This window comes from Odocoileus virginianus, chromosome 9 (assembly GCF_023699985.2).
Source record: "Odocoileus virginianus isolate 20LAN1187 ecotype Illinois chromosome 9, Ovbor_1.2, whole genome shotgun sequence".
NCBI lineage: Eukaryota > Metazoa > Chordata > Mammalia > Artiodactyla > Cervidae > Odocoileus > Odocoileus virginianus.
In genome coordinates this window covers 34,926,184-34,953,702 of record NC_069682.1, presented here as the reverse complement: position 1 = coordinate 34,953,702, position 27,519 = coordinate 34,926,184, and the positions used below count along the sequence as shown (strand labels likewise).

The 27,519-nt window shown below is 59.8% G+C and overlaps 1 protein-coding gene across 3 annotated transcripts in view; it reads left to right on the top strand.

Annotated features, from left to right (window-relative positions):
- The window catches only part of RRBP1 (ribosome binding protein 1), a 46,797-nt gene extending 22,989 nt beyond the window's left edge, over positions 1-23,808 (top strand). For 2 of the 3 annotated variants that reach the window (XM_070472196.1, XM_020879027.2), the window contains exons 3-24: positions 7,864-8,012; positions 9,058-9,180; positions 9,748-9,900; positions 10,526-10,644; positions 11,491-11,644; positions 13,079-13,217; positions 14,696-14,865; positions 14,983-15,017; positions 17,582-17,672; positions 18,031-18,123; positions 18,462-18,554; positions 18,636-18,719; positions 18,841-18,930; positions 19,350-19,442; positions 19,785-19,856; positions 20,323-20,418; positions 21,044-21,127; positions 21,610-21,696; positions 22,200-22,283; positions 22,435-22,533; positions 22,861-23,004; positions 23,265-23,808. In XM_070472196.1, coding sequence (XP_070328297.1) covers positions 7,864-8,012; positions 9,058-9,180; positions 9,748-9,900; positions 10,526-10,644; positions 11,491-11,644; positions 13,079-13,217; positions 14,696-14,865; positions 14,983-15,017; positions 17,582-17,672; positions 18,031-18,123; positions 18,462-18,554; positions 18,636-18,719; positions 18,841-18,930; positions 19,350-19,442; positions 19,785-19,856; positions 20,323-20,418; positions 21,044-21,127; positions 21,610-21,696; positions 22,200-22,283; positions 22,435-22,533; positions 22,861-23,004; positions 23,265-23,300 — 2,288 coding nt within the window. In that variant the 3' untranslated portion in view covers positions 23,301-23,808. The remainder of the gene's footprint in view (positions 1-7,863; positions 8,013-9,057; positions 9,181-9,747; positions 9,901-10,525; positions 10,645-11,490; positions 11,645-13,078; positions 13,218-14,695; positions 14,866-14,982; positions 15,018-17,581; positions 17,673-18,030; positions 18,124-18,461; positions 18,555-18,635; positions 18,720-18,840; positions 18,931-19,349; positions 19,443-19,784; positions 19,857-20,322; positions 20,419-21,043; positions 21,128-21,609; positions 21,697-22,199; positions 22,284-22,434; positions 22,534-22,860; positions 23,005-23,264) is intronic. The other variant, XM_070472197.1, reaches the window with a different exon arrangement.
- The last annotated feature ends 3,711 nt before the right edge of the window (positions 23,809-27,519 follow it).

Below are 27,519 nucleotides of genomic sequence, written 5' to 3'. Positions count from 1 at the left end.
AAACCCAGATACTCAGCCTCGGCCCTGGCCCCACGGGTGGAGGGAGCATACCTCCCTGTCTTCAAGGCAATGCTCTATCTGACCTGGGGCTAAAGGCCCTGGAGGCAGACAGCAGGGGTGCAGGTGAGAGCTGGTCTGTTCTCTGGCTTCTCCCGCATCGGAGCTTCCTGGGATCGTCATGACCCTGTAAGGCCTTAGACATTTGAAATAAGGTATGAAACAAAAACTTCACTCTAGAAAGGAAGGCAAAATTGGCAGGTAACAAAAAGCGTTGTTGGGCGGAAGACCTAACTTCTGACCTGTGTGAACCCACAAAGCCGCTCACCTAAGGTGTAGGATAAGAGGAAATTTGAACAGGAAAAAATACCACAGTTCAGGACAAGAAAGATTATACATGATAGAATGATTGTCACTCCCTGGTTAACTTAGTAGTTTATTATTCTTCCTGCCAAAATTTCAATGGGCTTGAAAGTTGCCTCTTGAGGGAAAAATAAGTAAGAATACTGAATAGATTTTTAAGTGACTGTTGGAAGGCCAGTTTTGTCTGATATGTGAACACTTTCCCAAACTGTTGTAATGACAGCAGGGCGCTGGCCCGAGGCCAGCAGGTCAGGAAGGAGGATGGTCCTGAGTAGACTGTGTCATCGTCCATGGCCTGAGCATAACAATATATTTAAATGCTCTGAAGCGGTGAGCCCTTCTGTTGCTGCTGAAATTAACTTCTGCAGTGATGTCCGTGTCCCACTGGGTGAGGGTCTCCATGGCGTCAGGTCCTAGATGTATGGCTGCTTTGTCAAAAGGCAGGTGCGTTTTTAACTTAGGGAGACAGCCCCGTCCACCTTGCCCGCCGAAGGCCTGGCGCGGCGCACGGTCCCCTCAGTGATGAACCCACATGAGCATCTCACGTGACTGTGTGGAGATGGCGGTGACATTGGAGGCCTTTAGGAACCCAGGTGTGGACTAGGATAACACTTGGTTATGAAACAGAAGCTTGGGTTCTCTTCCCAGTGTCTGGAGAAGAGGGAATTCACAGAATCCTTGCGAAGTGGAAATCTCTGGAATTGAAGCTCCCGAGCATTGGCGGCACCATCCAGGCTTCCCCTGGTTTGCTGTCTTGAGAGTCACCACAGCCAGTGTCTGCCTTGGTCAAGAAAGCAGCTTCTTGCCCAGGAAGCGTATGGCTGTGGGGGTGGTTTGGGGCCCTCTTGACAGGGCCATCTCTCCAGCTCCTGGACTTGAGTCCTCGTGAACATGGCCCCGGCCAGGCGCCCTGAACCGGACATGCAGGCTTGGGCTGGACGGGAGGCACCTTCCAAGTTGGGCCCAAGCCCTGGGGCTTATGCTGCCGGGGAGCTTGGTTTGTGGTGTCACTGAGGTGGGGAGGGGGGCAGGAGGGTGACTGGGGGGGCCCTCCTCTTAGACTCTGTGCCCTGGCTTTATGCCAAATGCCATCCGTCCTGCAGACTTGGGCCTAAACCCTGGGCCAGAGACCATCCCAGCTGGGCCCCACCAGCCTCTGGGACATGGAGGTGCCCTCAGGCCCCACGACAGCCGAGTCAGACGTGCACAGGTCTACGTGGGAGAAAGGCTGTCTTTGGGGGGAGGTCTGTGGGTGACTTTTATTTTCTTCTCTTCACCCTTCTGCACTTCCTGGTTTTTCTATAACATGTATTCTTGTTAGTGGAAGAGAAAAACTCCACATTCGTCTGTGAGTTGAGGAAACAGGCCCTCATTGAACCACAGTGGAGCTCGCTCCCCTTTGGGCGCCAGGAGGCAGCCCAGCCCTGACCCCAGGACCCTGAGTGGCCTCTGTGCAGCGAGAGGCCTCCTGCTTCTTTGGGGGCACGGGATAAGGAAGGAAGGTGGCCAGTCCTTCTCAGTGTGTCCCTGCCTCTGGGCACCCAGCTGATGGTGGGCACTGAGGTCGGGTGAGAGAGAAAGGTTTCTGCATCCTGCAGCCGTCAACTCCGTGTTGGGAGAGGCCTCCTCCGGCTGCTAGACCCCGGGAAACGCAGGAGTGGAGTCCTGTTCTGTGACCCAGCATGGCCAGGAGAGCATCACTCCGGGGGTGTGTAGTCTGCAGGACCTCGTCTCAGGCTGTGTGACTGGACGGAACTGCACCCCAATGTCCTGCTGCTCCCCAGCCCGGGGTGAGGGCAGGCGTCCTTCTCTGCGTTTATCCCCCAGTGTTCTCTAAGGTGGGCTTGTATCTCTGCCATTCTCTGACAGCAGAAACTAGAGTTCAGCTCTGTTTTGAGATTTCCCAGAAGGGGTGAGGGGTGGCACCCTGGGCCTGGGTCGCCATCTGGGCACGCCTCTCTCCCCAGGAGACAGCGGGGCTGGTAAGACCACGCTTGATTCTCTCTTTCAAACTAAACTCAGTTTCTCAGGGTCGGAAGCTCTGAAGCAAACTACTAGGCTCATAAGCCTTTATTTAATTCACTTTCTGTGTAAGTTCTTCAAACCCAGCTTTTCCTTTTCTTCTTTTTTAAAAGAATAAAACATCCCCCAGGGAAGCGAGTCTCGCGTCAGTGCAGCACTGTCGCGTCTTAGAGAAGGTGCTGGAAGACGTTCTTCCAGAACTTTCTGGTCACTTCTGGTCAGCCCTCTCACACGTGGCAGCACCGGGTCTCCCATCACTGCCAGGACAGGGGCCCAAGTCTGTCCGTCCCCCGTCTTTTCTGCCGGCCATCGGTCAGATCTCATGGCTATCTCAGGCCTGAGGAAGGATCTCGCCCACAGGTCCTCCAGGGTTGTATTTCTTTAAGAAATACTGTGATGTGTTTTTGTTTTTTTTTTCAGATTTAAAATGGATTTTATTTAAGTTGGGGTGGGGAGAGCAAAAGTATATAAAGAGAAAAATAGTCATTCAATTTGTAGTATTTTTTAAAAAAATTCCATGAGGCATCATTATATGGACAAACTCCCAGTCTATCAACAGATGACTTTTGTCTCCAACCAGATGAGAAGGCCTGATTCAGGCCCCGGTAGGATTGCTCTCAACATCACTGGTGCTTTGCTCCGGTGCCCTCGAGATGCCAAGGTGCCCGGGCCAGCGCACTGCCAGGGCCCTCACCCTCTTGGGGGGCAGACGGCCTGGGCGGTGCTGGGCTCCGGCCTGAGACAGGCTTGCCATCGACCATCTCTGTGCTGCCCGGGGCCCTCCACTGCTCCTGGAGGGCAACCTGGAGCCCTGAGGGTGGCCGGAGCTGCAGCTGCACCTCTGCCGCCTCTGGGGGCTCTTCCACTGAGGGCCTGGGGGGTGATCCCCTTTCCCGAAGGCTCAGGAGAATCCTTTACGGCCACTGTCCGCGCTCCTGGGTGGTGGGGGCCGTGGTGGTGCTGGCTCAGGTTCCTATTTCTGGAGACGGGTGGCCTGCTGGCCACTGTTGATTTGGGGGCCGCCCTCTGTGCTTGGGGTCAGCCCTCTGTGCTTGGGGTCAGCAAGAGTCAGGAGCTTGTCTTGTCTCTGAGTCTGACGATTGTTCGAGAAGTGCTGGCTTCTGGGAGGGCAGGGAGCCCTTCCTGGGGTCCTGGGCCTGTGGCCTGGGTATGGCTCAGGTGACTGGGGATGTCCTGGAGGGCTTCCTGTCCAGAGGACCATGCATGGCCCCCCACCCACATGGTTGGGGTGGCAGCTGTGCAGAGGCCTTGGGGACTGGTCTGGATGTCCTCCCCCCACCCAAGACTGCAACCTATGTCCCGCCCTCAGAGCCCCAGGGTTGACACCGCGTCTTTGTCGCCGCCCAGTTTCCCAAGCATGCTCAGCCCCTGGCCTGGATTCGTCCCTGCTGGCCTGGTCACCCAGTGTCCTCAGGTGCAGACCCGGCTCACTCCCAGGTGATGCCGCCTTGCCCACGAGGTGACACCCGGATCCCCCGGGCCCGTGACACCAGGGACCCACTGTAGCCCTGCCTGCCTCTGCTCTGCCAGCCTTGGTGCCTGTCTTTGCTGCTCCCTCTCTTCCTGGAGCGCCAGCCCTTGCTGCTCTCTGCCCAGAGCGTTTGGCACGAGCATCTCCTGCGATAAAAGCCCTCCCAGCATTGCTGCCATGGCTGCTTCCTGGGGGTCCTTGGGGCTCTGTTGATTCTGTGTCTGGCACCTCCTTCCTTCTGCCTGGGAGTCCCTCCCACTTGCATTTTGCACACTGCAGGGTACATAATCAGTGCACACTTGGTGTCGGGAGACCACCTAGGCAGGGTTTGGGGAACCTGCAGCAGCGGCTGGCGTGGAGCTGGAGCTTCCTGATTCCCGTCCCGGGGCCTGGTGACAACTCCGGCTGGATCCCGGCTGTCTGTCGGGAGCACGGTTCCTGGAGCAGCTCTGACGTTACCCTGTCACAGGCTGAGCCGGGCACGAGCAGGGCAGGGCTTCCAGGGACCGAAGCAGCGTGGAGAGCCCACCCAGCACCCACGGGCTGAGACCATTCACGGGCTCCTCCCCGAGGGACCCCCCCCAGCTGACACTGAGAGGGAGACTCCTACGCCCTCTTTGCAGGACTGGCGTGATGTTGGGTGATTAAGCCTCCAAGTGTAGTCATAGACGGGAGTGCAGTTCTGGAATTTGAAGCTTGCGCATGTTATCCGAACGTTGTGTACTTCGGGGCTGAGAGCCCGAGGAGACACAGGCTCCTCACTTTTCTAAATGCGCTGCCCCTGTGACCTTGTGTGCAAGGCAGGGGCCAAAGAAGCACAGGCCATGGCGCTCTATCCCCCGGAGGGTGCCTGGCGCTGGCTTGGCGTGACTTGTCTGTGGCGATAGTGGGGGGGGCAGAGGAAGGGGATCCCCTACCAACAAGTTCCTTGCTGGAGTGCCGTCTGCTCAGGGAGGGGCCGGGTCTGGAGTGCGCCTGGCCCTGCTCATGGACCCTGTAGTGCTTGCCCTGTGTCCAGTGCGTTGCCATTTGACCTGCCATGTTTGGGGGAGGGGTGATTGTCACCCCACCTCACAGATGAGGAAATCAGCACAGAGAGGTGAAGCCACTTGCCCTAGGATGCCCAGCTGGCAAAGAGTTGAGCCAGAATTCAAGCCCAGGGCACCTGGCTCCAGGGCCCTTGTTCTGATAGGGTATCCACTGCCTGCAGACCTGCAGACTGGAACTGGCCCGTATCAGATAGCTTCAGCCGTGAACTGACTCCATGAGACACTGGCCCTGCCTGGCAACCCTGCCCTCCTGCCACTGGCTTCCTCCCGGCCAGTCCACACCTGGAATTTCAGACGCACCATTGTGCGCAAAGCCTTGGCTGCTCCTGTCTTTGGGGAGTTCACGGCCACATGGTCTTGGTGAGGCCTGTGGCTTCACAGAACAGATGTTGAGTCTTCGAGAGATTTATCTCAGGGCCTCAAGATTTCCCAGCCCCAAGGATTCTTTCTAGCCTTGGAGCATTTGCTGGAGGAATGTTAGCCTCATGTGTGGGTCAGCGTGCTACCCACTGCCCACCCCCCCATACCCTGTCCCTGGCCTCTATGGGGTTGAGTTTAGGGCTGGGGGTTTGGCCAGAAGACCTTAAAACCCAGAAATAAATGCCACTCACATAGGGCTCAGAGTTCTGGTTCCTGCTTCTCGATTCTTTTCTTTCAGTTTTACTTCCCCTGATTTGGGGAAACTAGAGATGGTAACGTCCTTAACCTTAATGGAGAAATATAATGTGACGTCTCTGAAAATAATTTTGAAGTATTTATGTAGGGGTGGAGAAGGCCATGAAATTTTCTGTCAGGGTGGGTATGGGGAAGTAAACTTCATTACTCATAGCTTTACAAGTTTTGTATTACTTTGATTAGGAAGTCTAATACAATTTAGTGTAATTATGTGAGACGGTTTTAACAGACGTGTATTAGGACGACACTCTCCCAGCATAGTCTGAGGAATGGTCTTTGCAGCAGGCCTTCCAGAAGAGACGCACGTGTGCGACCCCTGGGGTGACACTGTGAAGGGAGGGGTGTTCCCTATGGACGCATAGCTGCATCGTCCAGCTTCTGAGTCCCCTTCCCCAGACCACTCCCGGGCCTGGGAGGACAGGCACTCTGGGTCAGGCAGTGCTTGGGGGCCCCAAGGGCTGGAACAGAGTAGCCAGTCTGTCCGGTAGAAACACATTGTGAGCCATGTTAAGAAAGGCGAACGAAAGACAAATGGAATTCGCTTTAATGATGTGTTTCATGTAACCCAGTTTACCCCAAATGCTGTATCACTTCAGCTTGCAATTAGTATGAAAAATTATTGCAGATCCTTGACATTCTTTCTTTTCATACCAGGTTTTCAGAATCTGGTGTGTGCCCCTCTGGGAGCCACTCCTGTTCCCACCACCAGCCTCCCTGGCAGGTGCCTGGCGGCCCGCGAGGCTGGTGGTTGCATATGGGCAGCGCGGGGGCAGGCCTGCCTGCCTAAGTCTGAGAGGAGGAAGGAGGTCTGAGTGGTGGATCTCAGCCAGGCCGTCCTGGCAGGTCTGACCCAGCGGGCGCCCTCTTCTGGAGAACCCAGGCAGGAACATTGGGCTTCTGGCTGACTAGAAGAGAGGAAGCCCAGAGACCAAAGCGCTGACTGTGGGGTCTTTGTCCGACTGGTTCCTTCTCTCTGGGCTTAGCTGTCCTTGAGCTGTCTCTTGGGTGCAGAGTGAGTGAGGGGCGCTCAGTCGTGTCCGACTCTTTGCCACCCCATGGACTATATTGTCCATGGACTATATTCTCCAGGCAGAATACTGGGGTGGGTAGCCTTTCCCTTCTCCAGGGGATCTTCCCAACCCAGGGATCAAACCCAGGTCTCCACATTGCAGGCGGAGTCTTTACCAGCTGAGCCACAGTGGAAGCCCCTTGGGTGCAGAAGTTTCTCCATTAAAATTATTTAATATATATATTTCAGTGAGAACTGAAGACTGAAGGGTGCTACCCCTCCCCCCCACCTTCCACCCCCAGCTTTCATGACACCTTGAGCTCTAGGCCTGAACCTTAGCCTGGTTATTTTTCATTCCCGAGCTTTGAGGGTCGAGAAGTTCTGAGTGAAGGTGCTCATAGCAACCACACATCCCCACCCCCTCGTCCCCTTTACAAGGGCATCCCGCCAAGTGTTTTCACGTGTGATGAAAATATTGTGACAGAGAATTTCATGTTGCCATGGAAACCTCCCCCTCGCTCATCCTTGGCGAGGTGGGCTTGGCGGCAGGTGCCGCTGTGGGCAGCCTCTCTGCTTTGTTTTGGCTCGTTTGGGGCCCTATTTTCCGCCGAGGGCAGGTTGGGGCCGTGCCGTGAAAACAGGGACGTCCCTGTTCACCCCCTGTTGCTTTGGGGCTGCATAAGGGCCTGCGAGAGAGCGGAGCTCTTGTGGGGATGTTGGGGGTGTCCAGGGGTGACAGCTGGTTGTTGACACCTGGCACTGTGTCCTCTAGCAGGTCAGGTGCTCCCAGCCCAGCAAGTGGCCAGGCCTGGATGAGGCTGGCCCAGCCATCTCTCCTGGAACCTGCCTTACTCTTCATCCAGGGAGTTGCAAATAGAGGGCTGGACCGGGATACGTGGGAGGTGGCCTCCCCCTCCCCAGTGTGGGGCTGCAGCCGTCGGGCTGATGAGCTCACTGGTCAATCTGGACCCGAGGGCCATGGGGCTGGGTCTTGGCAGGGATGTGAGTCTCTCTGGGCTGTGCGAGCCAGAGCTGGACCAGGCCGTTAGCTGGGGAGAGTGTGCCTTGCCCACATCTGCTCTGATGATAAAAAGGTCAGGGGTTATCTCCTCCAGCCCAGGGACACTCAGTGTTTCTCTACTGGGGACCTTCTCTGTGCTGTCTGTGGGCAGGACCCCAACCAGCTCCTGCTCCGGGGTATGCTGGGTTTGGCTGTTGTACCCGTGTGTGACGCCCGCCCTCCCCTCCATGCACAGGGCCCCCAGATGCCAATGGCACTCTGCACCTGCCCTACAAGACGCTGGTCTCTGCTGTCGGAAGCATGGTGCTCAGCGAGGGAGAGGCCCAGCGGCTCATGGAGATCCTGGCTGACAAGGCGGGCATCGTGCAGGACACGTGGCACAAGGTGGGCCCCCCCCACGTTTGGTGCCACTGCGGCTGCGGGCAGTTGGCCAGGGGCCACCCCCACACCCCACCTGGTCCCAGGGCCTCAGCCTGCCTGGGACATGCCCAGCTGCACAAAAAGTCCTTGAAACCCCTCCACCTGCCTCCTCGCTGCTCCTTCCTGGGATGCTGGGTGAGTCAGTCCAGCCGCCACTATAGGAGGGGCATCAAGGCGGGCGCACGAGCTGGCCTGCCGGTTTGTGGCCAGGGCTTGGGGGCAGGAGGGAAGGTGCTTGCCTGTCTGGATTTTCCCCTTCTGGTACAGGGGCCACAAGCTGCCCCCAGGAAGTGCTGTGGGGCACGTTTGTTCCTTACACAGAGCCTGCATCATAGGTAATTTTGCTAGAGGATTTTGTAGTGCTTCAGAGTTGAGAGATGTCTGGGGAGTGTCGTGAGAGCCAGCCTGGTGGCCCCTGTCCCAAGGCCACTGGGTTCTTTTAGCCCTGGCCCCCGCTGAGGGGGGATGGGCCCTGGGGTCACAGGAGCTCTTTGCTCAGTAAGCTTCTGTCCGTCTCCTGGGCTTGAGTGGCTGGAGATCATGCTGACCACACCCCTCCACAAGAGAGACCTGGCCTCAAGCCGTACACCCAGAATACACCCTCCCCCAACCCCCAGCCCAGCCTCCACACTTCAGCAGGCCCCACACAGCCGCTCAGGGCTGGGCACTGAGCCGGGAACGATGGCCAATGGCCCCCAGCAGGCCAGGGAGAGGCCCTGACCACCATCAACCTGGGTTAGGGAAACACCATGCTCCCCACAACTGCCCCCGGGGTCCAGAGCTTTGGGTTCAAGCAGCTTCTGTACCTGTGGGCCTGAGGCCTGACGGGCCGGGCAGCTGAGGTGGAGGCCCTCCCCCCACCCCTGCATGTGTGTGTGGTCGGCAAGGAACTACTCCCACACCATCGAGCCAGGACTCTGCTCGTGGGTCGGGGTTTGAGGGCTGGACTGGGGCTCAAACCCCGCGTCTGCCCACCTCTTGTTAAATGCGGCTCTGTGGGCCTCTTCAGGCCACTCAGAAAGGCGACCCCGTGGTGATTCTGAAACGCCAGCTGGAAGAGAAGGAGAAGCTGCTGGCCACGGAGCAGGAGGACGCGGCCGTCGCCAAAAGCAAGCTGCGGGAGCTCAACAAGGTGGGGCCAGGGTCTGGGGCCGGTGAAGACCCTGGACTCCAGGAGCCTGGGCTGTGCCTGTGAACTCCGGGCTTGGGGGTCCGGGCCACCCCGACACGGGGCGGAGGGGGCGGTCTTGCCCAGGGGCGGTTGGTGCATGGCCACTCCCGTCACAGCTCAGCTGCCCTCTTCTCTCCTGGGGAGGAAGCCTGGGTCCCCAGGGGCTGGCGACACACCTTGTCTTGTGACAGCCGTGCTTTCCCAGCAAAGCGCTGTGTGTCGCTGTCGCCTCATCTCCATGCCCAGCTTCTCTGCAGGGCAGCAGGTGCAGGGAGACAGCTGGGACCTCAGGACACCCCTGGCCCTGAGCCCTGGATCCTTTCATTCACGAGGAGTCTGAGTTTCTGTCCTGAGTTAGGGTCTTGGCTCCAAGCCAGGGGGGAAGGTGTGTTTGGTGGGGGATGGACGGACAGACAGCCAGAGCAGGGTGGGGGGGGGGGGTGCATATCAAATGCTCTGGGTGGTTTCACCTGATGCTCTTGGTTTCGTCTGATGAACTCCTGTATCCCTGCCCTCTGCTTTCTCCAGGAGCTGGCAGCGGAAAAGGCCAAGGCAGCTGCCGGGGAGGCCAAAGTGAAGAAACAGCTGGTGGCCCGGGAGCAGGAGATCACAGCCGTGCAGGCGCGCATGCAGGCCAGCTACCGGGAGCATGTGAAGGAGGTGCAGCAGCTGCAGGGCAAGGTGGGCAAAGCCGCGGGGCGGGTCCTCAGGGCCTGATTTGTTGCGGGATTGGGGGGGGCGGCAAGGGGCTGTTCCGTCTGGTTGGCTGGTGTGTGTGTGTTTAATGTCAATAACCAGGGAGATGTGCGTGCATTTAAAGAGCACTTTCTGAAAACACTCCGGTTCCAAGTGGTCACGTTGGGACATGACTATCCCTTACTCTGGGGGCCTGTGGGTCAAGTTCGCAACCTCTCCGTCACCCTGGAGTCCTGCTGGCTTTGCCTACTCCTCAGGAGGTTGGGAGGACCCAGCAAAACAAGGGGCCTGAAATCCACACGGTCCCAGCGGAGGGCCTGGCCAGCTCTAGCCTGAGGACTCGGAGCCTTGCACTGTCTCCTCTACCCCCCCGGGGCGGCGGGGGCTGCGCCAAGGGGGTCAGAGAGCAGGAAACAGGCATCCTCCGGGTGGCTGTGGGCTCTGTGCTATGTCTCAGGACCTTGGTCAGCAGCTGAGCAAACCAGCACCCCTGGGGCTTTGGGCTGAGTGCTCTGCTCGGGGCTTTTGTCTGCGAGCTGGGAGCTTTCTGACCTCGCCCCCAAAGTGGCTGTCCTTGCGAGGCTCTGATGCCCCTTGGATGCCTTTTTAGATCCGGACACTGCAGGAGCAGCTGGAGAACGGCCCCAGTGCACAGCTGGCCCGCTTGCAGCAGGAGAACTCCATCCTGAGGGACGCCTTGAACCAGGCCACGAGCCAGGTGGAGAGCAAGTAAGCCCTGCATGTGCCCCAAGCTGCACTTGTTCCCCAGGGCCCGCCAGCTGGCCTCCCACCCCAGCCCCGGGGGCTGGGGGCCGTGTCTGCGCCCCCTGGGCAGCAGAGCAGAGCTGGTCTTGGCCAGGTTTTGCCTCCCAGGGCTGGGGGACAGTTTTGTCTATCCACTTCACCTGGTCTGGTACTGTCGCTCAGCTGGAGAGTCAGTCCTGCTGTGAAGAGGTGTCTCTTGTGCCAGGGAAGGAGGTGGCAGCCTGACGACCTCCTCGCACTGGGAAAGGTGCGGCTGGACCTGCCCCCTCAGCTCTCCTGCCCCCCTGGACTTCCTGCCTGGTCCCGAGACCCAGCGTCTGTGTGGTACTGAGGGGTCTCTTCTGTAAAATGCCACTGCCTCCCGCTTTGTGTGGCCTCCCAGCCTGGTTGTGGTCTCGCTGGCCAGTGAGTCCTGTCTGTGGACTCGAGCCCGCCAGCGGCCCCGCCCTCAGGGTGGCAAGGCCCGTCTACCTGTCTCCCAGGGTTCGTCTGGGCCCAGATCAGCCACTGCTGTTGGCTCCATGGGCTGCTTTCAGGCCCGTGTTGCTCTTTACTCTCACTGAGCCACCCACGCTGCTCGTGAAATACCATTTTCAACAAAACACATCACACCCCATGTGGCTAATGATACAGAAGGGCTTCAGTTGGGTGGGGTCCAAGACTCGGGCAATGACTTAAGAAAGAGCCGGGGCCCCGGAGGACAGGCTCAGGGCCACCTGTCCCCATCGCCCCAGGCAGTTCTCAGGGTTCATGGGAGCTGACTCAGCCCTCTCCTGTCCGTCATTCCGGGGGCTGGTGACTGTCTTGCAGGCAGAACGCAGAGCTGGCCAAGCTCCGGCAGGAACTGGGCAAGGTCAGCAAGGAGCTGGTGGAGAAGTCGGAGGCCGCACGGCAGGAAGAGCAGCAGCGCAAGGCCCTGGAGGCCAAGGCGGCCGCTGTGGAGAAACAGGTCCTGCAGCTGCAGGTGAGGGGCGGTGGCCCCCTCGTGCCCATGCATCCTGCCCACTAAACCTCCCTGCCTGGCCCATCTGGCCACCCAGGGTCGTCTGTCCTCAGCTGTGACTGTGGCCACTGGAGACCCAGGCAGGTCTGGGACTGGAACCCTCAGCCTTGGTCTCGTTACTGGTGATGCCTGGTCAGCATCAAGTGGGTGCCATCTATATGCTCGGCATTTGTTCTGAACACTCAAAGCGTTAATTCCCAGCTAATTCTCCTTGTAACCGCATGGGGTAGATACTGGCATTAGGTGCCATTTCCCCAGAAGGGAACGGGAGGCACAGAGTTAAGCAAGTCCCCCTGGTTCACTCGGAGCCAGGACACGAGCCCCCAGGCAGTCACCCACCCTGTGTCATCACGGGTCCCTGCACAGCCTCTGGCTTCAGCACCTGGTGGGGCTTCTTCCTTCTCAACCCTGAGTGTGGCCTGGGAGCTCATAGTTACCCAGGAGGACACCCATTCCCCAGAGGGAGGAACCCCCACAGGGCACCGGGAAGCTCCCCGTTGGCCGAACTAACCCCACGTCCCCCAGCCGGCCTGTCTCAGGGCAGTTGTCGCCTTGAGTGTGTGTGACTTCTCGGGGAGTCCCACATGGCTTGGCTCCTGTTTCTGCTCAGTCACTGAAGCTTGGCTGTAGCGCATTGGACTGTGTCATGGAAAGGACTAGAAGTTTCTTGAGACTGCTGTGTGTGCAGGGGACCTAGGACAGACACAGATAAACAGGGGGATTGTTTGGGTGGAATTGAGGTGGATAATTTGGTGTAAAGTGGGTCTGGCCTGAGCAGTGAGATGGGGCTAGGACCCCTGGAGAGGGCCTGGTGCTTGTGCTCTGAAAGCCCTCAGGTGGTCCCGATGCTTCCAGGGCTGGAGCCACCACTCCGATACCAAGTTGTCACCGTCATTCTCGTCAGGAAGCCCCAGGCTCCGCGCATCTCCTCCCGCTCAGTCATGCCATCCTCGGTCATACAGAGTCCCCACGGTTTTGACCGAGGCCCCGGATTTTCCACCTGGAACGTGGGTGTGATGGTGGTACCTGTGTCTTGGGGTGGCCAGGGCTCACCACGCTGACCATGGGCGCCTTGATAGCGCCTTGCCCAGAAACGCTCAGCAGGCGCCTTGCCCAGAAACGCTCAGCAGCTGTGACCATTCCCAGGTCTCACTCAGGTGAAAATGGGGCGACTGTTGATCTCACCTGCAGCGTCTTCCCTGGGCGCCCACTCTTCAGGGGTCAGGATGGCCCCCTGGCCTTGTCTAGGGGGTGAACTGACCCAGACATTCCAGGCAGCTTTTCTGCTTCATCGGTGCGGGGCAGCAGGGAGTGAAGAGCTCTGGACGGCAGAGCCGAGAAAGTCCAGCCTCCTGCCCACACCCTCACGGCCCCCTTCCCTCGGCTGGTCCCCAGGCGTCTCACAAGGAGAGCGAGGAGGCCCTGCAGAAGCGCCTGGACGAGGTCAGCCGGGAGCTGTGCCGCACACAGAGCAGCCACGCCAGCCTCCGGGCGGACGCCGAGAAGGCCCGGGAGCAGCAGCAGCAGATGACCGGTGAGGGCGGTGGAGGGCCGGCCCCGCGTGGCAAGAGTACCTGGGACCTTGGACTCTTGCACCTGTCGTGGGACACATGGGGGTGCTTGGGGTCAGGCCTGGGGTCTGGAGGACTGGCCGACGGCGGGGGCTGGATATGGGAGGTGGGCTCGGGTGGAAGACGCTGCCACGAGGGCTGCTGCTGGCCTTCCCCTTCCTCCAGCTCAGTAAGGCCTGGGGCCAGGTCTGGAAATGGGCCGTGGTCCCCCGTGCTCTCAGAGCACCTGCCCCCTCAGGAGGTGGGGTGATGCCCAGGGCACCAAAGGCCTCTGGAGAGGCAGGGCAGGCGGCCCATTGACCAGGTCGCACAGCCTTGTGCTCACCAGACTTCCAAGTAGCCGCTGTGACCTGGAGCAGGTCCTGGAAGCGGCCAGCTGCGTCTGTGAAGGGCCAGGCAGTAGTGATCTCGGCTTTGTAGGCCAGATGGTGTTTGTCACGGCTGCTTAGCTCTGCTGCCACAGTGCCCACACAGCCCAGGACAGACAGGCTTGGCCGTGGGCCAGGAAAGCTCTATTGACAAAAACAGGCTTTGGGCCGGGCTGGCTCAGGGTTCTAGTCTGCCGCCCCCTGCTGTGATGGGCCCGGTGTGGCTTCAGGTGGTCAGGGGAGGCCCCTGGGGAGACAGGTCTGGATGACTGGAAGAGGCCTGCCTCACAAATACCAGGAAAGGGTGGAAGTGACCAGCACGGAGCCCCTGAGGAATGGGGACAGACTTGGACTTTTACTGTACAAGAAACAGGCTGAGGAGGTCGGTGCGCAAGGCTGGAGATGGCAGCAGTGGCCAGTGTGGGGGCAGACAGGCAGGCGTGGGTGACCATCCCGTGGAGTGATGAGGGCTGGGAGCATGTGTGGGGGTGGCGGGACTGACCCCACTTGCCCTTCCAGATGCTCCGACTCTGGCCCAGGAAAGGACCAAGGGGCAGACGGCCCGGGGACCAGGGCTGGACCAGGCCCCCACAGAGATGCCCGGGGGACTGGGCGAGCAGTGGCCGTGGATCCCCAGGCCTCAGAGACGAGTGAGGGGTGGGGGAGGAGGAAGCCCTCAGCAGAGCCCCATGCGTGTGGGGCAAGCCCAGGGCCAGGGGCTGTGCAGTGTCAGATGAATGTGGCCAGCATTCAGAGCCGTGGTGGGATGTTGTGGAGGTCGCCGAGGGGAGAGGGCACGCCAGGAGCCCCGCCCTGGTCTCAGCGACATGAGCTGGTCTCCCAGGAGCAGGGTTTAGACTCTGTAGCAGACGCCTGTTCAAATCCCATCGTTGCCAAGTGGTGGGGGCGCTTTGTTGTCCCCTGGTGTGCAGAAGCCTGGCGGTGACTCTCCACCAGCTGGCAGGCGGCCCTGGGTGGGGTGTGTGTCTCGAGCCCACAGGTGTGTGCTGGGCAGCCGGGAACATCCAATTGGCAACCCCCCACCCCTGACCCGCCGGCTGCCCCTTCTGCAGAGCTGCACAGCAAGCTGCAGTCCTCCGAGGCCGAGGTGAGGGGCAAGTGTGAGGAGCTGCGTGGTCTCCACGGGCAGCTGGACGAGGCCCGGGTGCAAAACTCACAGCTCACGGAGAGGATCCGCTCCATCGAGTCCCTGCTGGAGGCCAGCCAGGCCCGGGACACCCAGGTCAGCAGCCCCCTCCCTGGGCCCCTCCATCCCACCCACCCATGGGCCCCCCCAGCCCGATGACCTGCTGTCCGAGGTGTGTCTCCTGGTGACGACGGGGCTCTTCTCTCGTTCCAGGCCAGTCGAGTGGAGGCCGACCAGCAGCAGGCCCGGTAAGAGGGGGCAGGGGCCCAGCTGGGTGTGGGATCCCGGGAAGGACCCCTGAGAAGCCTTGTCTTCCCCACCCTTCCTCCAGTTCCTGTGGGGAGCAGGAAAGAGGGCAGGACCCAGGCTGTGGGGAGTGGCTGGGCCTCCTGCTGTCCGTCCACCCTTCCATCCATCTCTGGACGGGAAGGACTGGCTGGTCAGGGGTTTCTCTCCATGTCTACAGGAGGAGGGATTTTAGGGCTTGAAGTCATAACTCAAACAGAAAATGGGTCACGTGCCCTGAGTGGAGAACCTGGGAGGTTGCCCAGGCCTTGGCACAGCTCTGGCTGTGGTGCAGGGTCCCAGCTGACCAGATGTGAGGGCTGGTGCTGGGTGACTTCAGCGGCCAGCCCCAGGCTACTGACACCTGGTGGGGGCACCCCGGGCCAGGGGGCCGGAGCCCTTGGAACGACCGTCACCTCCGAGTATGTGTCCCTCAACAGGTGCCTGCGGGCTCACGGGGTGGTCCTGGCTGCTGTGGCCAGGGGTCCTCAGGGCGGCCACGTGGGGTGAGGCCTGGCGATGTTGTCCATCCCTGTGTGGGTGGTCGGCCTTGTACCAGGCAGCCTGCTGACCAGGCTCCCTTGTTCTGGCTGCTACCGCCGGTGGGTCACCTCCCTAGTGCCTCCAGGCCACGGCCCGCATTCCCAACCTCAGGTCTGAAGGCTGGGGAAGGAAGCTGGCCTCTCAGAGGCCCCATGACGCATTACTGGAGACTCAGAAGCAAACCTTCTCTGTGCACCTTTCCAGACAGCTCAGGGCAGCTTTGTTCCTCACGGCATTTGTGGGGGTAGAGAGGTTGTGTTTATTTAGCGTTTTGTTCTTGTATTTTAGGATCAGAATCTTGGACCACATAGCTAATTTCTAGGTACCTAGATCATGTTGCAAATAGGGTCGATTCTAGTATTTTGCATCCTGCGGATATTTGACAGAATGAGGGGTTTTTAGAAATTTTCTTCTCAGACTTTTTATCTGGAAGTTGTGACTAGGCCTAGGCCAGGCCATCCTATTCTGGGCTGGAGGTGAGTGATCCAACCCCATACATTCTGGAACGTACCTCGGGCAGTGGCCACCAAACGGGGTGACTGTCAGTGTGTTCTCATCACCCGCCGACTGTGTCTTCTTCCTTGGGGGTGCTCTTGCAGGGATTTGCAGGGGGCTGGCTGCTGCAGAACGCCAGTGGCTTGATGGAGAAACTGAGGGGTCCCAGTGGTGCTTTGAGGGTGGGGTCAGGTTCTGTGGCCTGAAACTAGCATCTTAGAACTCCACAACAGCCATCTTCAAGGCCGGGTGCAAACTGTACTTCGAATGAAGGTGAGGGTTAGGGCAGGCAGCACACAGCCCTCCCCAAGGGTGTTGAGTCTTCACACACTTCCTTAGGGTGGTGGTCCTCAAAAAGCAGTTCACTATGGCCCCTGGTGAGAAAATCAGAACTCGTGTTCCCACCGGGGGCGTCCTTAGAGGGACTTCCTTCCTGACCCCAGAGCAGCCCTGGCTCAGGTCAGTGCTAGTGGCTTCCTGTCCTGTTCTAAATCGAGACTCAGAAGATGACATGTTAAAGTGTCCTTTTGCAGCCTCTTTCTCAGGACAGCAAGAGACATTCTAGGGTGTCCACCCCGAGCTATCTGGGTGACAGGGGCGGACAGAACCACACGGCCTTGAGTCTGGACAGAAGCGTGAGGAAGCGGGGCCGCTGTCCTGCCAGCTCCCCTGGTGTCTGGGGTCTTCTCGGGCCAACGTCTCAGAGCCTGGGTGCAGCACTGAGGGGGCACCTTTGGTTCCCAGCAGAGCCAGGTTTTGGATGCACGGTGGTTGTGGCAGGGAGCCAGGGCCTGCCAGGCACCGCCAAGAGGGGGAATGTTCCTGACGGACTGCAGGCAGCGGTGCTGCCTGGTGTCCGCCGAGGAGGCCCAGCTGCATCTCTCGAGGGCAGCTGTGGCTGCAGGGAAGGGCCAGGGCCGTGGGCTGTGGGACAGAACGGGACCAGGCAGCAGAAGTGAAGTGAAGTCATTCAGTCGTGTACAACTCTTTGCGTCATCTTGGCCTATACAGTCCATGAAATTCTTCAGGCCATAATACTGGAGTGGGTAGCCTTTCCCTTCTCCAGGGGATCTTCCCGACCCAGGAATAGAACTGGGGTGTCCTGAATTGCAGATGGATTCTTTACCAACTGAGCTATCAGGGAAGCCCTTAGCAGAAGAAAGAGCACCCCAAAAAGCGACGGTCCAGGGCCTATACCGGCACTGGCCAGGCAGCTGCTCTGACCTCTCCTGTCCAAGCAGCTATGTCCCCAAGTGGGACTCTGGTGGCCTCTGGGCCCTCAGCTCTCGGGGAAGGGGCCTAGGCGGTTGCTCAGGCTCCCCTGAAGCCTGTGCCTTGTGACGGTGGGGGGCGGGGGGGGGGGGGCCTGACCCCCGTCCCAGGCCCCGTTTGTGCTCCTGGGCTCCTGGGACAAGGAGGGGCCCTGAGACAGGCCCTGTGGTGGCTGCATGCCTTCAGAGCCAGACAGTGACCTGCTGTCTGTCCCCAGCCTCATGGAGCTGGAGTCACAGGTGTGGTGCCTGGAGAAGGAGGCCACGGAGCTCAGGGAGGCGGTGGAGCAGCAGAAGGCGAAGAACAATGTGAGTGCGGGGCAGGGTGGGGGGCGCCTGCTGTGTGGACAGGGCACGTCTGCAGGGGCCTAGGCCTCATCCCCAGCCCAGGCTATCTCCCAGAGCCTCTGCCTGCGCCTCCCGAGGCCTGGCTGGGCAAGAGTTGGCCTCCTGGTGGTGGGAGGCTCTTCTCTGAGGAGCCAGTAACTGCCCTCCTCTCCCTACCCCCAGCCCCACAGACGAGTCTCCGTAAAAGGCACCAGGTCACCCCAAGCCGTCTGGCGCCAGTTCTGCCCAGCATGCCCTGTGGGGTCTGGAGGCGGGTCAGGGAGGTTCGCCTGCCCTGCAGAGACTGGCCTGGCTGTTGACCATGCCCCTCTCCTCCCAGGACCTCCGAGAGAAGAACTGGAAGGCCATGGAGGCTCTGGCCTCGGCCGAGAAGAGCTGCGAGGAGAAGCTGCGGTCCCTGACCCAGGCCAAGGTCAGAGTGGGCTCCGGGCTGGCCTCAGTCAAGTTGGTCAGCAGAGCTTGAAGCTGCATGCAGGGCAGCCCTAGGCTCAGAGCGGCTCCGAAGCCCACCCGGGGCCCAGCCCTGCCTCTTCTTGTGCCCTCTGCCCTTCTTCCCCGGAGAAGCGGGGAGCAGTGAGCCCTGTGTGCTGCTTCTCAGCTGGGCCTGGCCCTCCGAGGCCACGGGGTCCCCAAGCTTGGTCCGTTTGCATGGATTTTGTTCGTGTTGCTCTTCTGCCCTGCTGTCTTGTCTGAATGGTCCCCCTGAGCGCCCGGGCTGACCATCGCACCCCCTACCCGGACCCCCCACAGGAGGAGTCGGAGAAGCAACTCAGCCTGACGGAGGCCCAGACCAAGGAGGCCCTGCTGGCCCTGCTCCCGGGGCTCCCCACCCCCACCCACCAGGTAGGAGGCACGGTGGCTCCTCTGGGTCCCCCGCCCATGGAGGGGTGCATCCCGTCCAACCACAAAACATTTCTGTTGCAGAGTTACGCCGAGTGGTTGCAGGAGCTAAAAGAGAATGCCTGTCTGGAGCTGCCAAAGCAGCCGCACACGAGCCCGGAGCCCTCGGTGAGCGTGGACAGCCGTCCAGCCTCACATTCTGCCCTGTCCCCCTGGGGGTGCCCGGAGCCAGTCATCAGGCTTTGGCTCACCAGCAACCCCCCGCTCCCTGTTCTGCCTCCACCCTCAGGACCTGGCTGCCAAGCTGAGAGAGGCAGAGGAGACGCAGAGCGGCCTGCAGGCTGAGTGTGACCAGTACCGCAGCATCCTGGCCGAGACGGTGAGTCCCGGCAGGGATGCCCAGCGGTTGGGGGGCCCGATCGGGTCCCTGTCTCTGTGACCTCGGGTGGGCACGGCTCCCCTCTGGGCACTGTTCCTGTGACTGAATGGCGAAGAGGGGTGCTCAGGGCAAAGGTCTGCAGCGAGTCCGAGGCGGGAGGGGAGCGGTTGGTTCTCCTGTAACACCAGGAACCCAGCCCTTGCCTTGGGGCCACCCTGTTCTGCTACAGACCCATCAGAGATGAGAGTCCCGACGGCCTTGTCTTCTGCACACTGGCTGAGGGCCCCCACTCCAGGGCCACCCCTTCCCCACGGCATGGCCCGCCAGGCTGGGATCTGAACAGGGTGGCCGCTGGGGTAGGGAGGGAGCCGGGGGGTGTTTGTGGGGTCCACAGACCATGCTCACAGCTGCTTCCACAGGAGGCCATGCTCAAGGCACTGCAGAAGAGCGTGGAGGAGGAGGAACAGGTGTGGAAGGCCCGGGTGAGCACCGCGGAGGAGGAGCTCCGGGAGGTACGTTGCCCGAGGCACCCAGGGTCCGCCTGCCCGAGCCAGGCTGCCAGGGCAGAATGCCATCAATCCCGGGGGGATGGCCACAGGGTTATCTGGGTCACTTGGGGAGGTCAGGTTTTGGTGATGCCACATGAAGTGTGGTTACAGAAAGACTCAACAGCTGAGTCCTGGTCTCCAGGAGACCCCACCCCCAGAAAGAGGGGCTGGTCACTCTTCGGGGAGCAGGGGCACCATGGGCTTCCTGGGGTGGGTCCCAGGACAGCTGCGAGGAACCGCGGCGGCGTGTCCCTGGTCAGATCCGCCAGGGCTCGTGCTTGACGGCCCCTTTCTCATGCTTTGTAGTCGCGGGTCACCGTGAAACATCTCGAAGAGGTTGTCGAGAAGCTCAAAGGGGAACTTGAAAGTTCCGACCAGGTACATGGGGGCTCTGGGCAGAGAGCGCCATCCTCTTATGGAGGCTCCTGTGGTCGTTTTCTTTTCTGGTCCATGTGTCCCTGCTTTTCCTTAATGAGCGGTTGCGACCTCGGGGTGGCCGGAGGCAGCATGCCCGGCCTGGTGTACTGTGGCTTCTGCCGTGGCCTCAGGAACCTTGGGAGGAGGGTGCAGGATGGCCCCCCTACGCTTGTCCATGCACCCTGACCTTGGAGCAGTTCCCCCAGCACCCACCTTGCAAGTAAATCTCAAGGCCTGAAAGCTCGTCCTATCCCGGGGTGCCTGCATGCAGCGCCACTTCAGGAGTCTGGCCCCGGGCACCTCTTGGAACCATCGGGCTGCAGAGACCGCCTCTCAGCCCCTGTCCCCGGGCCTGCCAGCCTTGGTCCTTGTGGCCGTCCCTATCTCATCCCATCCATTTGTGGCCTCTGACGCATATCCTGTCCAGGTGAGGGAGCACACCTGGCACTTGGAGGCCGAGCTGGAGAAGCACATGGCGGCCGCCAGCGCGGAGTGCCAGAACTACGCCCAGGAGGTGGCGGGGGTGAGTCCCGTTCCCGGCAGCCCTGCAGGCAGGGCGGGGTGAGGCCGGCCAGCCTGGCAGCATGGGAATTCCTCCACCTGGCTGGCGACACCATCCTCATGGACAGGCATTTAAACGTGACAGGGCTTCATGTTCAGGCAGCAGAGAGGACAAGCTCTGGTGTGATCTGCCCTCGCTTTCTAAAGTGAAGTTGCTCAGTCGTGTCTGACTCTTTGCAATCCCATGGACTGTAGTCTACCAGGCTTCTCTGTCCATGGGATTTTCCAGGCAAGAGTACTGGAGTGGGTTGCCATTTCCTTCCCCAGGGAATCTTCCTGACCCAGGGATCAAACCCAGGTCTCCTGCATTGCAGGCCGACGCTTTACCCTTTGAGCCACCAGGGAAGCTCACGGAGTGCTTTGTAAAAGACACTCCGTAAACACTCATGAAGGCTTGGGAGAAGCCATTTCCCAAATGCCATGCTTCCTGAGTCTTAAAAAGAGCAGAAGCTGCCAGATGCTGCCTCCCCCTGCCCTCCCCTGCAGGTTCCCGGGGCGGGTGCCTGCATGTATTGGGTTCCCTGAGAGGTGCTCACAAGAACTGGTCCTCTCTTCTTTTCTCCCACCACCTGGCTACGTTTTCTCAGTTGAGGCAGCTCTTATTAGAATCTCAGTCTCAGCTAGATGCGGCCAAAAGCGAAGCCCAGAAACAAAGCGACGAGCTCGCCCTGGTGAGTGGACATGGTGTGACCACTTGCGCTGTGGGGGCTGGGTATGCATGTTCCCACACCCAGTCAGAGGGGACGTGGGTCGGCTGTTGGCACGTTTGCTCGACCCTGGGCCTGTGGCTGCTGGGACCACGGTGTGGCCCAGGCCCGGGAGGTCCCCTCCCTTGCTTTGCGCCCCTCAGTCCCGCATGTACCACATCCCTCAGGAGTCACTGGGCTCCATGCCACTGGCCTTGCAGTGAGTGGAGTGTGTGCACAAGGCCAGTCTGGGCCCCTCGGGGGTCCCTCAGCTGCAGTTTGACTTGGGTGAGGGGTCTCGGTGCTGGCCTCCTGCCCCCCAAGAACCTGCAGGGGAGCCCACACAGGCCATGCTCATCAGAGCAGGTCCCCCGAGGGGCCGTGGCTGCCGAGAGTGCCCGCGGTCCTCCTGGGGGGCTGCGTGCATCCAGCCGTGCCTCAGCACAGACCCAGCCTCCCTGTTCCAGGTCAGACAGCAGCTGAGCGAGATGAAGAGCCACGTAGAGGACGGTGACGCGGCCGAGGCCTCCCGAGCAGAGCAGGACCCCGCCGAGGTTAGGGGGGCGAGCTGGGTGCTGGTCACTGACACTGCGCGGGCTCCTCCACCCAGGGCAGGGCAGGGACAGCAGCCCCGACTCCCACTGAACCCCAGCCCCGCTCTGCCCAGACACCCCGCTTCTGAGGAGACGCAGAGTGGAAGGAAGGGTGAGGGCTGGGGTGTCTGGTGGGGCACTTGCCCTCCGGACCCCTGATCCAGTCGGCTGTCAACAGCCTCACTACAGTGGTGGCGGCCTCAGGGTGGATGGCCTCCTGGGCCAGGGCTCGCACGGGGCTGAGGCTCCTCTGTCCTGGGGTCTCACTAGAGGACCCCACATCCCATCAGCATCTCTCCCCCGTCACCCAGCTCCCTTCCCCAGCAGCTGGGCCCCATCTCCCCCAGGGGAGACCAGCTGGAGGGCCCAGGCCATCCCGCGTGTCCGTGGCAGGGCAGGGTCGGGGGGCCCTGGGTGCCCAGGAGGGTCCCGCCTGCCCCAGATTCCAAATGTTTTGCCCGCAGCTGAAGATGCAGCTGGAGCGGACAGAAGCCCTGCTGGGGGATGAGCAGGCGCGGCGGCAGAAGCTCACGGCCGAGTTTGAGGAGGTCAGGGTGCTGTTCAGCTGATAGTTGTCCGTCAGGGCCCTTGTGGGTCAGGGTGGCAGGGCTGGGCCAGCCACACCCCACCTGGGGGACTGTCACTACGCCCTGTCATTCTCCTTCTGTATGGCTCCTGACGCCACCCCCCACCCCCCAGGCTCAGCTGGCGGCAAGTCAGCTGCAGGCGGAGTTGGAGAAGCTCCGTTGCACCAGTGCCTTTGGGTCTTCGGAGGCGGAGGAGGCCACGCAGCTGAAGGTACTGGGGCGCCACCACCCTGGGCTCCCGGTCATCATCCCCGGAGGCCCTCTGAGCACAGTCCAGTCTAGGGGTGGGTGAGGTGGGGGAGTATTCCTGAGTCTCCAGTATCACAGACAACTGGATCAAGTAGAACTTAAGACCAGTGCTCAGCAGCCAGCATGTGACCCCAGGGGCTACAGCTTCGAACAGCCCTGTAGAAACCCTCCTGATCATGGCCAGGAGGCCGTGTCTTCCTGGGCCTGGTGTGGCCCCACGGGCACAGCCAGGGGGCCGTCCTGTTGCGTGTCATGTGCGGGCTGATCCTCTTCAACCCTCCGATCGCAGGAGAGGCTAGAGAAAGAGAAGAAGTTAACGGGTGACCTGGGACGTGCGGCCACCAAGCTGCAAGAGCTTCTGAAGACGACCCAGGAGCAGCTGGCAAAGGAGAAGGACACGGTGCAGAAGCTGCAGGAGCGGCTGGACAGACCAGTGAGCGCCGACCCCATGGGGCAGGGGGTGGGGGTGCCCAGGACCCTGGGGAAGGCCAGCAAGGAGGAGACGTGGACTCAGGCTGGAGGGGTGAGAACAGAGATTCCTGAAAGCTGCCCTCGGGCCCCTGCCAAGCCCTCGGTGTCTCCTTCAGCCCTGGCTGCTCTGGTGTTGGGCTGCAGGCCACAGTTAGGGTGGGTTAGGAGCCGGGGGTGAGTACGCACCCCAGGCCAGCCTCTCCTCTTCACTCTTGTCCACAGGAGGACGGCAGCTCAAAGGAAGGCACTTCTGTCTGAGTCTCCTGCAGAAAAAGAAGTTACTGTTCAACTTACCAAAATGCCTTACACATTCCTTACAAATAAACCAACCGACACAGCGTTATCCGGGCCCAACTTCGGTAGCTCTGAGAAGCCATAAAGACAAGAGTTTCTTAGCACCAGAAGTAGATCTTCCAGACCCAGTTTGTACAAGAAGAACCTTTGTCACATTCGAGAAACACTATCGCCCTGGCCCGGCCCTGGACCACCAGCCAGCAGACGCCAAAGCCCTCGTCAGCCGTGCGACAGACCCAGGGCTTGTTCTGGGAGGCGGGCCCGGGGTCTGTATGTCAATCAGTGCAATTGTGTCTTTCGCGGGGTTGGGGGTCGGGTGGTTCTGGTGTTGAGTCCCTAACGCTGCGGAGCAGACTGGAAGGTCACAGCCAGCGAGGCAGGCAGCAGCCCCAGTCCCCGGAAGATGCTGCCCCCAGAACCGACGCGTGACTCCTGGGTGTTAATGCCATTAAAACCCGCGTGTCGCCCGGCACTCCGGTCTCATCCCATCTTCCTTGGGGGCTCCTTCTGGGAGAAAATGAGTGTGGTTTCTGGTCCCCCAGTGCCTGCTGGGCAGGGTGAGCGAGCAGGGCCTGAGATACCCGGTGGCCTGATGGATACACCATGAGGAGCAGGGCTGCAGATGGCCCAGGCTATGGTGTGAAGTGAGTTCCAGGGATGAACAAGGGACTCTGTCCTTCTGGCTGGACTTGGGCAAACATCCACTGCTCAGGAGGGGTGGAGACAGAGCAGCCAGCTTAACTTGCTATGGTCCTCAGACCCTCATGTTTTCGGGGATCTAAGTCTTTGGTCAAGAGGTGAGTTGGGGGCTTCGTAAGGAATCTGGAGCTTAAACCAAAAGTGGATTTAGAGGCAGGGTCACGGGAGTGGTCACATCAACCCAGGAACAGAAGGTGAACTGAAGCATCCCCCAGGGGTCTTGGTGGTACTTCCAGCTCAGTCCTAAGACTCTGAAGCCTAGGAGAGGGGTCTGATGGGCTGAGTGTGACTGGGGGAAGACAAGCACCTGGACAGCAGGTGCACCCAGATGGGAGGGAGGGGTGTCTCATCCCTGCCTGAGAGCCTCGGCATCCCATACCTGCAGGCTGGGTTTGACTCCCCTCCGGGGTGGTTGTCACCAGCACCTCAAGACCTCGGGGAGGGAAGGTTCCTCTAGCTGCCTTTGGCCGCATACACAAGTAGTGGCCAGGGGCTGGGCAGTGCTGACCTCAGGCTGCATGACCAAAACCGGGTGCTGGTTTGCAGGGGGACTTGGTCTGTGCGCCACCTAACTGCTAAGTGGCACTTACGTGTGGTGACTGTGTTAGGATCATGATGCTGGAAATTCTGTGATGGTTCCCCAGAGACAAGAGCAGGACCTGGAATTTGCTGGGAAGTAGGAGGGGTCAGGGCCAAGGGTACAGGGGTGCAGAGAAACGGGATGAGGGGCCAGGAGGGTGGGTGAGAGGGCCCCGTAGAGCTGGGTCATGAAGGTAAGGGGTCTGGACGGGCGGGGCATCGGAGCCACTGAGGTTTCCCAGGAGGGGAGATGAGACCTACCTGTTCCAGACCCCTGCAGGCGGCTTAAGTGGAGAAAGGAAGCCCAAGGGCCAGGGGACAGAGGCCATGGGTTCTGGCCAGAAGCCTCAGCGGGAAGAAGTGACTGATGATGTCTGTCAGGCCACAGGCTCGGTTCTCATGTGACATCTCAAGTGCCCGTGGAAGGCACCTCCCCCATGCTGCAAAGAATCCCCAGGAAGTGGGAGTGGCCCACCTGGTGAAAGGCAGGGAGGGCTTCTGGCTGCCTCTAATACCTGCTGAAGTCTGGAGGCCTGGGGCCTTGCCTTGGCTGGAAGGGAGGCTTGTGACTGTGGAAGCCGTGATCAGCAGCCCCTCACCCCACACCCTTGTGAGCCCCCAACTCGGGGCAGGGCTCACGACTCATTCACACACAGGAACCTTCACCCGAGGGCAGTGGTTCAGGGTCATTTTCTGGTGAACAGCCGGCCTTGTGCCCTGAACCACGTCTCCTGCATCACGGTGGCGGCTAGAGTCTGCGTTTCCACTAAGCTCCCCTCCCCCTCCCCCACCACGCGACTAAAAAGCTGGGAACCCTTAGGCAGGGCTCCCCTGGTGGCTCAGATGGTAAAGATTCTGCCTGCAACGGGAGACTTGGGTTCGATCCCTGAATCGGGAAAATCCCCTGGAGAAGGGAATGGCAACCCACTTCAGTATTCTTGCCTGGAGAATCCCACGGACAGAGGAGCCTGGCAGGCTACATACAGTCTGTGGAATCTCAAAGAGCTGGACATGACTGAGTGACTAAACTTAGGCTGGGCAGAAGCCCCTTGAAGGCAAAGGAACGGGGTCACCTCTGGGGAAGGAAGGCTCGAAAGACCCTGGGGGTGCTGAGCTACTGCCTGTGGGCTCCACCCTCAGACCACCTGGAGGGCTCTGGCATCCACGTCTGGGGATGGGCAGGTGAGGGCCTCCACACCTGCCAACCACTGGCCCAGCAGCCAGAGGCCTGGCAGTGACAGCTCCCGGCCAGCAGGGGGAGCCTGCGGGCCTTGCTGTCCAGGGGCCAGGTCCACCCTCAGGCTCAGGAAGATGGGGCCTGGGGGTGTGGGGGGCGGCTTGGAGAGGCAGCCACCTACCTCAGACCCCAGGTGACAGGAGAGCTGGGAGCTCTGAAAACATCCAAGTTCAGAGGCTCCCGGGGTTGACCTGAAGTTCAGGGTCTCGCAGCCCATTAGCAGCCCCTCTAGATCTGGAAGCCCCAATACAGCTTTTTGGACTACCTCTGGTCACCTGTGTGGGGGGTCAATAAGATGCACAACCCCTGGGATGCCTGGCTTTCGGGCAGTGAAGCCACCAGACACTCTCCACAAATGCCTAACGGGACTCAAACAGAGCCCAAAAGAAGAGTTGTTTTCCTTCCCGCCTCAAACGGAACAAAATCTAACTCGGAATTCCAGATTTCACAAATAAATAACTCATCAGGGGTGTGATGAGAATAGATTAGGGGAAGAAGAAAAAGAGAGACCCGAGTGCTGCGTGGCCTTGGACAAGTTACTTTACCTCTCTGGACTGGCTGAGGCACTGGCTCAGTAAGTCCCCTTCCAATGCCCCTCCCCACCCATGTAGTGACCCTTCTTCCAGCCCCAGCCCAGCTGGAACTTGGTCTGGAGATGGCTTCCACGTTTTGAAAATATCCCAAATCATGACAAATCAACATGTCTGTCCTCAGGTGCATCCAGGCTCTGAGAGCTCAAGGACAAGCTGGTAAAGAGCAGAAGCCACACATGTGCGCATGGACCAGCCGTACTCTTGAGCGGTGAGGGACTCTAGGAAAGGAACCCACTTGACCAAGCCCCATCTTTCCACCTGAGTCACCGTGTTTCCACTGAGTCACATGGTTTTCTCTGAGATTAATATTCTCGGAATAACTTCATAGCCCAGCACTAAATGTCTGTTAGCACTGGTGGTATCTGCTGCTGCTTCCTCGGGGCAGAAGAGCAGTCATTCAATGAACCCTGAGTCAGCTATCCACCCACTCTTCTGCAATGTGTGAACACCTGTAGAAGTGTAACTGTGCTGGAAGCAGAGAATTCCTGCAGTTTTATTCCTCACCAGGGTCAGCTGAGGTCTAAGATGCTCATTTTGCAACAGAGTTACCTGTAGTGCTGGTGAGGGAGAGTCTAGGGCCCCAACCTCAGGAATCCAGAAGCTCCCTGGCAGATAAGTGACCATTAGCATTTCCCAATTTCTGGAGCTGAGTGTCGGGAGCTATTTACATGTCACACCCCCCCGGGCACTGCTCAAAACCTTGCCCATAGCACCCCACATACATACCTGCAGAGAGGCAGGTGCTCATACAAGGAGCTCCACATGTCACAAGGTGAAACCACAGAGAAGACTGTCTCCTCCTGAACCTACTGGCTCTGCCTACAAGGCTGATTCTTCACCAGAGCCATCTGGGGCCTGCAGTGCTGCTCAGGCATCTGTCAATACAGTCACTGAGAACACTGCTTTGCAGTAGAGAAATTCAGGATGAAAGAATGACAAGCAGCCTGTATGTAACCAGTAGCCAGCACCATTTTCTAGATAATCTGGAAAGAAGTATTTTGATCAAAGCATAACCTTTTTTGGCTCCCAAACGAGAGAGGAGATAATAGCCTGGCATTTAGATAAACATTTGGAA